Source organism: Balaenoptera musculus, chromosome 3 (genome assembly GCF_009873245.2).
Source record: "Balaenoptera musculus isolate JJ_BM4_2016_0621 chromosome 3, mBalMus1.pri.v3, whole genome shotgun sequence".
Classification (NCBI taxonomy): Eukaryota; Metazoa; Chordata; class Mammalia; order Artiodactyla; family Balaenopteridae; genus Balaenoptera; species Balaenoptera musculus.
In genome coordinates this window covers 159,909,708-159,923,613 of record NC_045787.1, presented here as the reverse complement: position 1 = coordinate 159,923,613, position 13,906 = coordinate 159,909,708, and the positions used below count along the sequence as shown (strand labels likewise).

The 13,906-nt window shown below is 56.5% G+C and overlaps 1 protein-coding gene across 13 annotated transcripts in view; it reads right to left on the bottom strand.

Moving 5' to 3' along the window:
* Positions 1 to 1,796: 1,796 nt before the first annotated feature.
* The window catches only part of EPS15L1 (epidermal growth factor receptor pathway substrate 15 like 1), a 101,236-nt gene continuing 89,126 nt past the window's right edge, over positions 1,797 to 13,906 (bottom strand). For 7 of the 13 annotated variants that reach the window (XM_036846894.1, XM_036846890.1, XM_036846892.1 and 4 more), the window contains 2 exons: positions 7,767 to 7,972; positions 1,833 to 2,426 (listed from right to left, as the gene is read on the bottom strand). In XM_036846894.1, coding sequence (XP_036702789.1) covers positions 2,280 to 2,426; positions 7,767 to 7,972 — 353 coding nt within the window. In that variant the 3' untranslated portion in view covers positions 1,833 to 2,279. Of the gene's footprint in view, positions 2,427 to 7,306; positions 7,973 to 8,500; positions 8,647 to 13,906 lie in introns of those variants that run through there. The other 6 variants (XM_036846895.1, XM_036846897.1, XM_036846899.1 and 3 more) reach the window with 5 other exon arrangements.

The window sequence follows — 13,906 nt, the reverse complement described above, 5'->3', positions numbered from 1 at the left end:
TGGTAATGAATCCTGTTGATGACATGGACTCCATATGATGTGACAAGAAAGGCGTTTCACCCCTGAGGTCCTCCCCAAACCCGTCACCCCAGGCTAACCATGAGAAAAACATGGACAGATCTCAATGGGGGACAACATACAAGACAGCTGACCACTCCTCAAAACTGTCAAGGTCATCAAAACCAAGGAAAGTCTGAGAAACTGTCTCAGTCCAGAGGCACCTAAGGAGACACGACAATCAAATGCCATGTGAGATCCTGGGACAGAAAAAGGGTATTAGGGAAAAAACTGAGGAGATATAAATCAGGTGTGGACTTTAGTTAATAATCATATCTCAGTATTGGGTTCCTTCAATAAAAAATGTACCAGCCTGAGGTAAGATGTTAAAAAGAGAGGAAATCGTGAGGGGTTTATGGGAACTCTTTGTATTATCTTTTGTGATTTTTCTGCACATCTAAAACTGGTCTAAAAAAATTAAGTTTATTAAAATGCAAAAACAAGCAAGTAAGTGCCTCTGTCAGAATGATTCCCTGGCTGGGATAAAGCATTTGGGGTAGGTAAGGGGTTGTCAACAGCCTTGCCCTAGCTGGGAAAGGAAGGGGAGAAGGTAAGACTGGGACCCAGAGACCCAGAACACACTGAAAAGGAACTTTTCAAGAGAAGGGTTTCTAGGTATCAGAGCCACAGATACCTAGAAACAGGGCCTGTGCGTGCCCTGCCATTTCCAGTAAAGGCTCCTTCTGATGTGGAACATTCTGGACCTCTTTAAGTCCTGGCAACTGGGGACTTCCCTGGTGGCACAGTGCTTCAGAATCTGCCTGCCAGTGCAGGGGACATGGGTTCAAGCCCTGGTCCGGGACGATCCCACATGCCATGGAGCAACTAAGCCCGTGCACAACTACTGAGCCTGTGCTCTAGAGCCCGCGAGCCACAACTACTGAACCCATGCGCCACAACTACTGAAGCCTGTGTGCCTAGAGCCCGTGCTCCGCAACAAGAGAAGCCCCCGCAATGAAAGGCCCGCGCACCGCAACGAAGAGTGGCCCCCGCTGGCCGCAACTAGAGAAAGCCCGCGTGCAGCAATGAAGACCCAACGCAACCAAAAGTAAATAAATAAAAAATAAATAATTAAGTCCTGGCAATGGTGTCTCGCCCCCTTCCTGCATGGTTTTAAGGTCAGAGGTTCTCTACTGCATTTCTCGGTACTCAGGCCACTCAGACTCACAAGTTTTGATCATCTTTACCCAAGAGAAGTTGGCCGGGGCTGTCTCGTCTCCCTGGGGACGTGAGAAGCAAAGCAGGGGGCAAATCTGCAATATCCTCATCAACTCCTGAGGTCGCCCCAACAGTTATGTCCAAGCTTCCAGAAGGTTCTAGGGGAATTCAGCTGCATCCTGGTGGAAAGCTCTCCCCGTGTGCCGACTCTGAATACGGGTTCCTGGTGGGGAGACCACCCTGCTGGCCTCACCCCTCGTGCAGACTAGACGAGGCCCCAGTGAATTGTAGGCGGGAATCTCGTTTCAAACTGCACTGCTGGGACAAAGGGCCAGCTGCCCTAGTCGCAGTGAGGTCACAGCCCACCATTTCAGAAGCACGCTGCATCCTGAGGGACAGGGTGACCCTGGAAGACTTCCAAAACTGGCTTTCTCTGTTCAAACACTTAGGATTTAACGGGGAACGTTCGACCTGGTCTTCCACCTCTGCCCGGTCTGCCTCATGTGACATCACGTGTGAACGTTAATGCAAGGAAAACAACGTTTAAGTGAAAAGAGAAAAAAAAAAAAAGGATTCATGTGTTTTGTATTAAAATATTTTATATTAATCATTCAAACTTAATTTTTATACAATGAATGCATACATCACCGGGGTGTCTGTCTCAGAGGGAGGTCGGGGAGGCGACGGGGTGGGCTGCGCCCCACACGCTGGTACTTGCCCAGCTGTGAGCAGGGGATGAAAGGCAGGAGACAGGCGCTTTCCTCTGCCCGTCCTGCTGGTTCCGGGAGGGTGACGGGGATGTCACAGCGGAGAGGTGGATCCTTGGGCGTCTCCTCGGGCCTCCCGCGCTGGGTTGAGCTGTGTTTCCTGGCCCTGGGTGAGCCACCCAGAGCCCGAGGCCCTCCGACCAGCGAGTCCTTGACATAACAGTGGCTGTGACATGTCGCAACGTGAAGCGGGGACCGCCGAGACCGAGTGTGTGTCTATAGGGACCTCCGAGTCCTTGCCTGTCGCAAGCCCGCCCCGCGGCCGTTCTGCCAGCGGGCGCAAGCACGGGGCGGCGCCTAGGCGGCGGGCATGTCAGCCTTGCTGAGCGCGATGGCCAGCTCCAGGTCTTCCTGCTCCTGCCGCCGCAGCCGCGCCAGCCTCTCCTGCTCCGCCTTCTCGCTCTCCCGCTTGGCCCACGCCAGCTGCTGCTCCTCATTGCCAAACTGCGAAGGAAAAACGGAGGGTGGGTTACACGGCGCCCCGGAGCTGGCTGCCGGCTGGCTGGGGCGGGGAGGGGTGGGGGCGTGCTGGTGGGCGAGGATGCGGAGGCCTGTCGTGGGTGGACGGGCGTGTGCGGGGAAACGCAGTGCTGGGGGGTGTGCGGGAAGGTGCCCGGTGTGCAGGTGAAGACCAGGAAACGCCGGAAGCCCTTGTCTTGGTTGGGGAGGGGGAGGGGACGCGCACGCCCCAGTCCTGACCCCCAGTCCAGAAGGGGTCAATGCACTGAGACATGGGGCTGAGTCTGACCTTCACTGCCACCAGAGACACCAGCCGTCCCGTCCCTGCAGGGACCTGAAGCAGGCGGAAGCCAGGCCGTGATATCGGGGACACTGAGAGACTTCCAGGGACTCCCCGCCCCCAACAGCACCCCGAGGAGGCTTCACGGGGTGTGAGGGAGAAGCTCCGCGGGGCCTCTTCTTGGGGGACGGCAGGGGCGTCTCTGGAAGCAGCTGGGGAGCAGAGTCAGCAGAACCCCAAGGAGTTGGGACAGCGAACCCCGCGGAGCCTGGGCCTCGACGGGCCTTGATGCCCGGGTGAGAGGCGCTGGGGCTGGAGAGTTCCGGTTCAAACAGATCTCTGAGTCTCAAACGCGTAAAGGGGCCTTGAGGCCAAGCGAGATGATGAGGTCCTGAAACGCAGCATCTCCGTCTCAGCCGCGGTCCCAGGAGCTCTGGGAGACGCTCAGAGCCACCTTGTACTTGGACGTTTACGGGAGCCCTGGCATTTACACCGCCATCTGGTCCAGGAGTTTTTTATTCTTGGGGTCCTTTTCCGAAAGGTTCAAAGTTTTAAAAAGTAGTTTTTTAAAACAAGGGAAGAAACCGTTTTGATCCCGAGATGGGCGAATTCAAACCATTTGGGGTACCTTAGCTCTATGGAAAGAAAAGCAAAGCCAGACCTCACACGCTCTTCCCCTGGCGGGGGTCCCCGACCCCCCGAGGCCCCCGGTCGCTGTACTCTGTCTCCAGCACCACTGGCCCCGAGCAGAGCTGCAGCCCATTCGGACCCCTGGCCTGCCTGGATCAGTGTCTCTCTCCTGTGCACTGACTCTGGCTGGCTCTCTGCTAAGCACTGGATGACACACCAAAGGTAAAGAGGGGCCCGGCGCCCCTCGGGAACAAACAGACCTACAGACAATCCCAGCCTGAGAGAGGCTCTTGTGGAGGCCCCGGCAGACCCACCAGGAGCCCCGCGGAAGGAACAGAGACAGGAATTCACGGCTACTTCTTCACACACACACAGTCTGAGTGGCAACCCAGGAGGTGGGCTGACAGCTGGGAACACTGAGGCCTGGGGGTGGAGGTGCAGGTGGCTGCAGAGCCTGGGCCCTCGGGACTCTGGACTTTCCCCCTGGTTGTGGGGGGGCAGTGGGGATGGCAGTGGTCAGCTGTAACTGCAGAGTTGAGGGCACAGGACAGGCCCTGGAGGTCTGGGCACCATCCCCAGTGAGGTGCCAGCTGTTGGGCGCCAAGTGCCCAAACTTGGTGCTGCCAGACAGAGCACAGGGTGGAAGGGGCTGGACCTCGAGGGGCTTACAGGCCCCAGAAAGGAGCTAAGATTCTCCTGAGGAGGCTCCCTGGGCAAGCGAACGGGGTGATGGGGTTGGCAGTTTCTGAATGTTTCATGACCTGACAGCCAGTGTGCGGGTGAGGCAGGGCCAGACGGCGGGGACTGGGGCAGGGAAGGGCTGGGTTGGGGGAGGCCGCTTTGGAGCTGGACGTGGCCCCGAGGAGGAGAAGGAGGAAGCAGGACAGCCCGGGAGGCCTCTCTCCCCCCGCCTGGGGAGTCAGACAGGGGCAGGTGAGGGTCAGCACGAAGAGGGGCCATCCCCGGGAACAAAGGCTGGTCCCCGTTTTCTAGAGAAACTGCGCAGAAAAATGCTCAGAGGGCTGACGGGTCTCCAAGTTGGACTCCTGAAAGCCAGTCCCCGCCCCTCGTGTTGCCACCACTGGTCACAGATCATCGCCCTCCCCCCTCCACCGCCTCCCCCCGCCGCCCCACCGTATTCTTTGGGGAATTTTTCAACACCTCTTCAGGAGAAAAACAAGGAAAAAACAACAAATGCTGATGGGAATGACTCTGCGGTGCTGGCAGCAGCGGGAGGGAACAGCTGGGCTGACAGCGACCTCGCCCTTGCCAGCTCAGAGGAGGGGCGAGTAGGGGCTGACAAGTAATGACCGGGCTGGTCCACACCAAAGCTGAGAACCAGGGCCCGGAGGGGTCAAGGGATTGGCTGAGGTCACATGGCCAGGGACGGGCAGGCTGGGCCCACGCCACGGTGCCTGCTCAGCCCGGGTGTCTCCTGCTCAAGGAGTCTGTGTGTTCAAGGTAAACGTGCTGACAGGAACGTTCTAGATGCCTTCAGAGTGGACTGGTTTGAGGCCAGCTTAGGATCCAGGATGGAGCCTCGCCGCAGGCGCATGGTCTGCTCGCACCTGAGGAGCACAACGGGCTGTGATGTCTGAGGGATACTGGAGGAAGGGGCTTCTCTGTGGCTCCCTCTGTGTCTCGGAGCAGCGGAAAATCCTTCCCCCGGCCCCGGTGGAGATACCTTGACCGGGCCGCGCTCTTGTCCTCTGACCTGGATGCGTTACACGCCGGCGCGAATCTGGACCGCCTGCGGGTGCAGGAGCCGCTCGGTAAACGGCAGGCTCCGATTTCTGCTTCACTCTTGTGCCGTCGAGGAACCGAGACCCGGCTGGGCACGAGCATTCTGCTCTTCCGAGATACCTCCCGCGCCGGGGCCTGACGGACTCTAAGCGGTTTGATTTCGGCGGCCCCTCCACAGAAATCCGAGGTTCAGAGGCCTCTGCACGTGAAGCACTGGCACCCTTCCTCCCCAGGGATCGACATGTGCACCCGTCTGCCATCACCATGCGTGGGGACACTTCTAGCCACTTCCCATTAACTCGCTTATCCTGCTATCGCAAATGCATCCGACTTCTTTGACGACGCAAAGCGTGACTGATCCCGTCTGATATTTGCTCTGCTCTTAATGCAGACTTCCCGAAAGAAAGCACTGTTTTGCTCACCTCTAAATACTACTTCCTAGTAAACACATTCGCCTAAGACAGAAAGGCTTGTTTTAAGAGAAATACCGGAGAGATTTCCTGTGAGCCGCTACAAGCACAAGTAACCCACTGATGGAAACTGGAGGCTTGTAAATCAGACGGTTCCAGAGTGGCAGAGCTGGGGCACCAAGGGGGGCAGGACTGAGTACACTTGTGACACTGGCGTCCCTGAACTCCAACACGGACCAAGCTGCTTTTGCATGGGTAACAACATGTCCTGATGGCACGCTTAGAACATCCAATCTGAAAGAGTCACGCTGCCAGGCTGCTGGGCAGTTAGAGACCTCTCTGCATTTACTCAGGGAAGCTGAAGTACACAAACCAGAGGAACCAACTTTGGCCTTGAGTTGGCATATATCTTTGCGGTCCAGTGAACACAGAAACCACCGGCCAATGGACTGAGCCCCCGGACGCCATGAAAACACAAGGACATCCTGAGTCCCTGGAGGTGGGACACTTTTGACCATGTTTTGGACCACGGTATGACTGAGGGGAAAAACCAAACCAGTTAGGTGTCCTGCCTCCCACGCATCCCATCCCATTAGAGTGGGCTGAATCTCCCAGTCAGGTGATTTCCCCTGGAAAGACTGGGGCGTCTGAAGCGGGAAAGGTGATTTTAAACGTAAAACAGCAGGGCTGCAAACTGGGCAGAATCCAATTCCTTGCCTGGAGTTGAGGGTGATTAAAGCCCAGGGGTGTTTTAAAATCGATGTTAACAACTGTGCTGGAAATGACCAGAAATGATGTGTCAAATGATAACTTGAAATCTTGGGGGTTTAAAAAAAAAAAAGTTTTCCAAAAACCAGCTATGGGGGGGGGAGGTGGGCACAGGAAACAGAACTGTGCATTTCAGAGAGAGAACAGTCATTTCTTCCAATTGCCATTCAAATCCACTTACCCTTCCGCCCTACCCTAGAGTACCTGAGTCGTGCATGAATAGCTCTGTTTTTTTCATCAGCGTTTCACAGTTGTTCCATTGAAAAATAAAGGCAGTGCTATCTAAGAAACTGTAGATAAAGCCGGTTTTGTTTCTGGCTTTTATTAACAATGTTGCCATTTGTATATATCCGCAGTGTGCACTCGCTGTCAACAAAACCCGGCTAACTGCAGTCATAAAATATTTACAGGTCGCCAAGAGCCAGGAACGTGTCGGCGTCTTGGGCGATTTCAATAAGCCACGGCATAGCTGTGCGCGAGGTGATTCTGAAAGGAACTGGGTGCTCACTGGGCACTGATATGGCAGAGCATGCTTTAAGACGGATATTCTAGGAGTGGAAGCATCTATAAACAATACATCTCACAACGAACAAGGAAACAGGGTACTTTGCAAAATCGAGTGAAGAAAACCTTTTAAAAAACACAGGTGCCGCAACAGACAGTGAAACTGATTCTGGGAAGACAACGTCTGAAGCTCTCTGAGAACAAGATCTCTGGGTACTGAAAACACTCTAATGTGACAGCGTTTTACGATCTGGAATCTTTTTTCACACCAAGACACAAAGCCAGACTTTCAAAATCCCTGGATTAGCTTCGGAAAAGGCACTTAACTCTGCTAATGGCTTTCTGAGTTTTTGTTTTGTTTTTTTGGTTTTTTTCCCTGCAAAAGGAAGGGGATTCAGAGTGGCTGTTCTAGGTTGCATTTCAGTTTTCATTGTAGCTGGTAATTGAAATAAAAGTTTTAAAAAATCAAATTTGCTTTCCCTTCATGTGATCCGGCTGGGTCCTTCAATTCGCATTTGCTGCCCAAAATGCACTGGGCAGGACCATCAGAACTCCCCCACAAAGACTTTTTTGAGGACAGCAAGACCCGAATGTAACTTTAGCAGTCTTGTTTTCGTACTTCAGAAGCGTCTGATGTCGTGGCTTCCAAAAAAATCAATGAACACAACAGGCTCTGGGCAACAGAACTAATACAAAGAGTCTACCGTGAAGGACAGAAAAACAGGCATACTGGGCCACCCTGCTGGAAGAAAACGTGCCCTTATCACAGAGTATCCAAACCAGAGCTCTTTTTTTTTTATTGAGAAACCGTTTTTCTTACAGAAAGCAGCAGTACAGAATAAATAACACGGGTGATGGTGTGAGGTACCGGGAGACTTGAGCCAGGAGGAGGTTTGCCATTCAAAAGAGACACACACAAAAAATAACCCCAAAGAAGCTGCAAGCGGAAGGAGGGGAGGGAATGGCGCGGAGGCGGAGAACTTAACTTACAGAGGTGAAGTCTGCAAAGCCCAAGGAGGAGGCTTTAGAAGGTTTAGCTGAAGAGGAGGGAGCAAATGGATCTTTTCCACTAAACGGGTCCCCAAACCCCTTTTTATTTTGGAACGGGTCACTGCTGTCAGCCCCGAGTGGCTGGAACGGATCGGGGGGCTCGGGAAAGTCTGCAGAACCAAGCTGGCTTACGGGTGTACTTTTACCTGGAAAGTTTAGGAGAAAAAAAAAAAGGGAGAAAAAAAAGAAATACAAGTTACTGACCACGGACAGAACAGAGTCCTGACTGAAGAGCCGGGTACCAGCGCCCTGGGAAACCCTATCCCTCTTTGGAAAGAGCTGGAATGCCGCTCGTGGGACGGACCCCGGGGAATCTGCGTGGCTCTTGGCTTTCCTCTCCATTTATCCCGGAGGCTTAATGGTTTGTGGGCGTTACAAGAAAACCACTTCAGATGACCCCCTCCCCTCCCCTCCCACCGCAGCTAAAATTTACATCATCTTTAAAAAGCTCACATGCTGGCGTGTTTCAAAGTGATTCATTTTAGCGTGGCAACACATTTACTATCACATTGTTTTTAAAAAGTCATGGCTGAGCAGAAAATACACTGCAAGCTTCCAACAATTAAAAAAAAAAGGGGGAGCGGATTACTTGCAACTAAACAGGGCGATTAGTTTCACAACGTGGTGTGTGTAGAGTTAGCTGTGTTAGTCGTGAGGGTCCGGAGGCAGCTCACCAGACAAACCCACTCTGCCGTCCTGGGTTTAAATTCGTTTCCAGCTCCCGCTTCTGTCCCTTTGGCTCCAAGGGGCAGGCTTTGGGCCTTTCTGGGCTCTTGCCAAGAGGGTGGCTCTGGGATGCCCCGGTCCCGGCAAGGCAGATCTCCACGGGGACGCGGGAGAGAGGTGTTTAGAATTGGAGGGAAATGAGGCTGTGAGGCCATGCTTGGGGGGTGTGGCCTGAGGACAGGTGGCTTCTCCCAACAAATCCTGCCAATATGTCAGAACAATCTGCTAGGAACCAGACCCTTCTCCAGGCCTGCTTGGCAAGAGTGGGGGGGAACCCACATGATGAGCCTCAGGGATCTGCCGGTTTTGCAGGCCAGGTTCCTGCCTGATGCCATTCATTTGCCCAACAGCTGCCCAGGGTACTGGGGTACCCAGGGGGTGGGACGTTCAATTTGGCAGCTCTGTGTCCAAGCCCGGGCTAGAGGCTCGAGAATACTTAACATGATTCTGATTTGTTAACTGAGCTGCCTATGTTTACTCTTGCAATTTCAAAGTAATGTGCAAAAAGAACCCAAAAGCCGAGGGTCACATTCCACAGAAGACCTTGGACATCCAGCTGCACATCCAGAGAATGCCCCTGGCCCTGAGCTATAGCTGACCCCTGTAGCTCGCCTCTGCCACCCCACCTGCCCGCACGTCCATCTCCATGCCCAGCTCCAAAACCACCCTCTCTGACGCTGCTTCCCAGGCCACATTTCTGACGGCCCCAAGGTGTCCCTAACGACTCCAGCCTCTGTCACCTTTAGTTCTGAGACCCAGACGAGGACCAACCCCTCAGCCCCAGCTGGCCTCAGTTTCCTGTCTGGGAAGTGGGAACGAAGAGGTAGGGGTCAGACCGGGTGACTGGTGCACGGCGTGCTCCTCGGGGCTGCGCCCCACTCCAGGCCACCCAGCATCCGGCACCGCAGTGCCTGCGCGAGCAGGGCTCAGTGTGTGTGGGGCCTGTGAGAGCCTGACCTGAGGCCCCTCTGGACACGCAAGTTTATTTACTTGTCACTCGATGCAGCAGCTGGGTGGCCGTAAGGTACAAATGCCACCCCGTCTCCGTCAGCTTCACCCATGCATGAGAAATTCGAGTCACCAGTGACGCGGTCCCGCCACTGGGAGAGCCCACGGAGAAGAGACGGGCGCCAAGCCCACCAGAAGCACTGGTTAAAATCCCCACGCCCCAGCCCACCTGAATCGGGACTTCTGGGTGGGCGGGTGATGCCAGTGCATGGATGCCCCCACCGACAGCTGAACACAGAGGCCCCAGGCCGCCCCCTCCCGTCAGAGCTGCTGCTGGTTTCTTTTTGCGTGTTCAAGGAAACCGAGAGTCTCAACTTCCCGAGGCTTGCCCAGGACTCTGAGACACAGGCAGCCCTGCACCCAGCCCTCTGTTGCTTCCTGCGGTCAGAGCGGAGCACCTCTATGCCCTTGCCTGTGGCCTGACGGGGCCCCTCTGCTGACCCCTGGCCTTTGCAGGCTCTCACTGTCACGAGCAGCAGCACCACGCACGTGTGTTTATTTATAGGAGACGCTTCTGGAGGTGGAGCCGTGGGTCAGAAGGTGTGCCCACTGCAGCCTGACCTTCCCTGTCACACTGCCTGGCCCAGGCTCCGACAGGATGCACCCCGACCAAGAAGGGAGGGTGGGGAGGAGGCTGTAGGCTGCCACATCGGTCCACCTCTCCCTGTGGCCACGAATCAGTTCAGTCAGCCCTGAGGCCCAATAAGCCAGGTGAGCCTCCGACAAAGCCCCTGGGTGGGCCCTTCCCCAGAAGGGCGGTGCCAAGTCCACCCCGCGGCACAGCAGGAATTAGGGTCTCTCTCCCCCAGGGTAACTGCTTCTCAGGGTGAAGTCCTGGGGCTGATCCCCACGACCCAACTTCTGTGCAGGCTGAGTTCTCTACCTCTGGTCCCTTCTCTCCTATTTGTGACAGAGCCACAGACCTCAGGCTGCCCACCCCCCCCCAGCAACAAACGCCCCTCCCTGAGACGTTCTCCCTGCTGTCGGCTATCCCGCCTCCTCCTCTCCCTCCTGGACCTCAGCCCCTGGGCTTCAGAGAGCAGGGCGATCTGGGTGCCGGCCTTGAAGAAATGCCTCCCCCAAGGCCAGCTTACACAACCAGCCTACTCCCTGGTCCAAGGGTCAAGCCGATGGGTGAGCCAAGGCCTCCCGGGCCCGGCACCACAGCGACAGGAGAGCACTGCCATGTTGCTGCGGACCCCTTCCCCTCTCTTCAGAAGCGAGCGTGCAGCTCTGGCGGGAGGGGTCGGGCAAGACCTGCCCGGCCGCTTGTCAACTCCAGGCTGTGCAGCTGTGAGCAGTGGGCAGCCAGGCGGAGCCCAGGGGCACCCTGGGCAGGAGGGAGGGTGGGCGTGAGGCAGGGTGCTCTGGTCCACATGGCTGCACCACCACCCCCCCAGGCAAGGGGTCCTCACCTCTCCCGGGCCCCTGGGAACCAACCCTGCAACAGCCACCGGCTGCTCACCCTCTCAGCTTCTCGCCCCATGGGCCATCCGCGCCCAGCAAGGTGGCCTTCTAACGCAGAGCTGACCCGACACTGCCGAGCTCTCCCCGCTGCTCTGGGAATACACACCCCAGCCTCGGCCACCCTGGCCCTGCCCAGCGCAGTCCCCCGCGCTTGCTGCTGCCCAGGCTGGAACGCTCTTCCTCGCGTGGGTGCCGCACACACAGAGGCCGCCCTCCCCACTTCGGCTCAGATGCCTCTGCAGCCCTCGTCACGCTCCGTCGTTATTATGTCACTTGCTGTGTATTTTCTCTTTCCCAAGAGAACGTGAGCTCCCCGAGGGTGAGGGCCCTGCTGTCCTCGGCTGTGTCCCCGCTGCCTAGGGCAGGGCCCGCTGCTTAGACCCCTCTGTTGAACGGAGCTTTCTAACATGCAAGCTCCACCACGCCCGGCCCTGCCTTGGGCCCCTGCATCCGCTGTGGCGAATCCAGAAGGCCCTACAGCCCACACGAAACCCTTCCCAACCTCATCCCCCGACAGCCCTCCAGGGCCTGAGCGGCACCTCCCTCCGCCCCCAGGACCCCCCAACCCAGACAGTCCCTCTGCCCAGATGGCACCTCCACCTCAAACGCCTGTGACCCGCTGCCTCCCTATGCCTGTGTTCAGCCCTCCCAGCTCGGCCCTGGGCAGGGAGTGGGGTGTGGGCCCCTGGAAGACAGTGTGGAGCACGGCCACCACCCCACTCAGCCTTGCTCTCTCAGCCTCAGTTTCCTTATCCATGAAATGGGGTTGTGATGGGCTGAACTGGTTCCCCCCCGCCGCCCCCCCCGCCAATTCACTATGTTCAGGTCCTCTCCCCCAGTACCTTGGAATGTGACTGTCTTTGGACACGGGATCTTTGCAGAAGTAATTAAATTAGAATGAGGTCCTATGAGTGGGCCCTAATCCAATAGGACTGGTGATCTTGGAAGCAGAGGAGAGTCGGACACAGACATGCACAGAGGGGAGACCACGGAAAGACACGGGGGGAGGACGCCGTCTACAAGCCAAGCAGAGAGGCCTCAGGAGAAACCAACCCTGCCTACACCTTGATCTCGGACTCGCAGCCTCCAGACCTGTGAGACGATCAGCTTCGGCTGTCTGAGCCACCCAGTCTGTGGTATGTGTCACGGCGGCCCTAGCACACTCACACAGGGTAACAGAGCACCGGCTGTGCACGGCTGCCGGAGCCGGCCTTGGCCTGGGATGCGCTGCCTGCTTTCGTAAATCAGGCGTTACTGGTCTGCCCATGCCAGGCCAGGCCGGCGCAGCTCCAATCCCTAGAGGTCAGGACAGCTTGCCCCTATGCTCCCCACTAAGGAAACCGAGGACCCCCGACTGCAGCTCTCTGCTCTGACAGAGCCGCTCGTATGTCCCGTGCGCAGCGTGGTGGGCACGTGCAGCCCCTGGGCAACAGTGTCCCCCCCTTGAACTGCTGAGTTGCCTGCACCGGCCGCCACCATCCTGCTTCCTCAGTCCCTCCGTACAACCTCCTTCTGCACGGTGGAGCAGCACCACGCCCCAGGCGTGCTCCACACCCACCACAGAAGAGTCCCCCTGCAGGGTGCGCCAAGACGCAGACCCCGCCTCGCTCTCCAAACCCCAAGCCGTGGCATCACCGGGGCTTGATCGTGGACGGACAGACATGTTCCCGAGTGAACTATGCTCGGGGGGGGGCCCCTGAAACACCTGCAGCCTTCTCTGGGCCCAGGGTGATGGGTCCTCACCTGCAAACTGAGCCGGTATAATGTGTGCCTCTGGCAGGGGCACCCTGGGAGACGCGGTCCTGAGGGATGGGGACACTGAAGGAAGGGACACTGACCTCAGCGGGCACAGTCCCTGCAGCCTGGCCATCGCGGCCTCCTTCCCATGGCAACTAGCGACTTCCACCATGCTGACTGCCCTGCACTGTCCAGCCCGGCCAGTCTCCCCCCGCCCTGGCACAGCCTTGCCCTTCCCCTGGAAGACCCTTCTCCAGGGCTCACTCCACCCCCGCAGGCTTCTTGGTCTAGCCTCCAGCACACCTGAGGGTCAGCTCCACGTAGGCGGGGCTCAGCACACTGCAGGTGCCAGTAATACCAGCCCCCTCTTCCTGGTGCCACCACCCAGGCTCCACGGGGCCATCCTGAGGGGCCTGAGGCTTTTGGGGGAACCCCACTGATGAGCCAGGAAGGGATATATAGGCATCTGGCTTCCCTCCTTTGCAAGAAAGGGCAACAAATATTCATCGGTGCACTCTTGGGCTAATTTTTTAAAATCAGAAACTAAAATAATGGACCAAATAGCAAAATCCAAATCCAAGAAAAAGTAAGGGTTGCCAGGGATAGGCTGAAAAGCCCAGGGCCCAGAGCAGCCCCTGGTTCCAGCAGCAAGTCCAGGGCGGACGGCTGCTTGATTTCCTGGAGCATTTCTTGCAGGAGCTGCTCACAAAGGGCAGACATCTGAGCCGGGATAAGTGGGTCAGTCGACCCCAGCCAGGCCCTGAGAGCGACCACAACAGTCCAAATGTTCAAATAAATACATCATCGCCCACTTCTGCGCTTTTCTTTTTTTTCCCTTTTCAATTAAGAAGACCTTCCTCCCCTGCTTTGGGGGATTTTTTTTTTTTTTTTTTTAAATCAGTTTTTGGCAGGGCGTGGGGGGCAGTTAAGAATCCAGCCGGCTAGAATGTCAAGTTGAGGTTTCCGACAAGCAAAGAGATGATCGGGGAGATGAGAACTGGCAATCACGTCAAGCACAGCCCGGGCCTGGTTTTGCTCTGCTGCCGAAACCGTTGTTATTTAGAAATCATGACTGTGTTAACATGAAACCAGGGCACATCAACTGCTCCTGTTTTCGGGGGCGTTGGGGGGGGGGAGAAAAA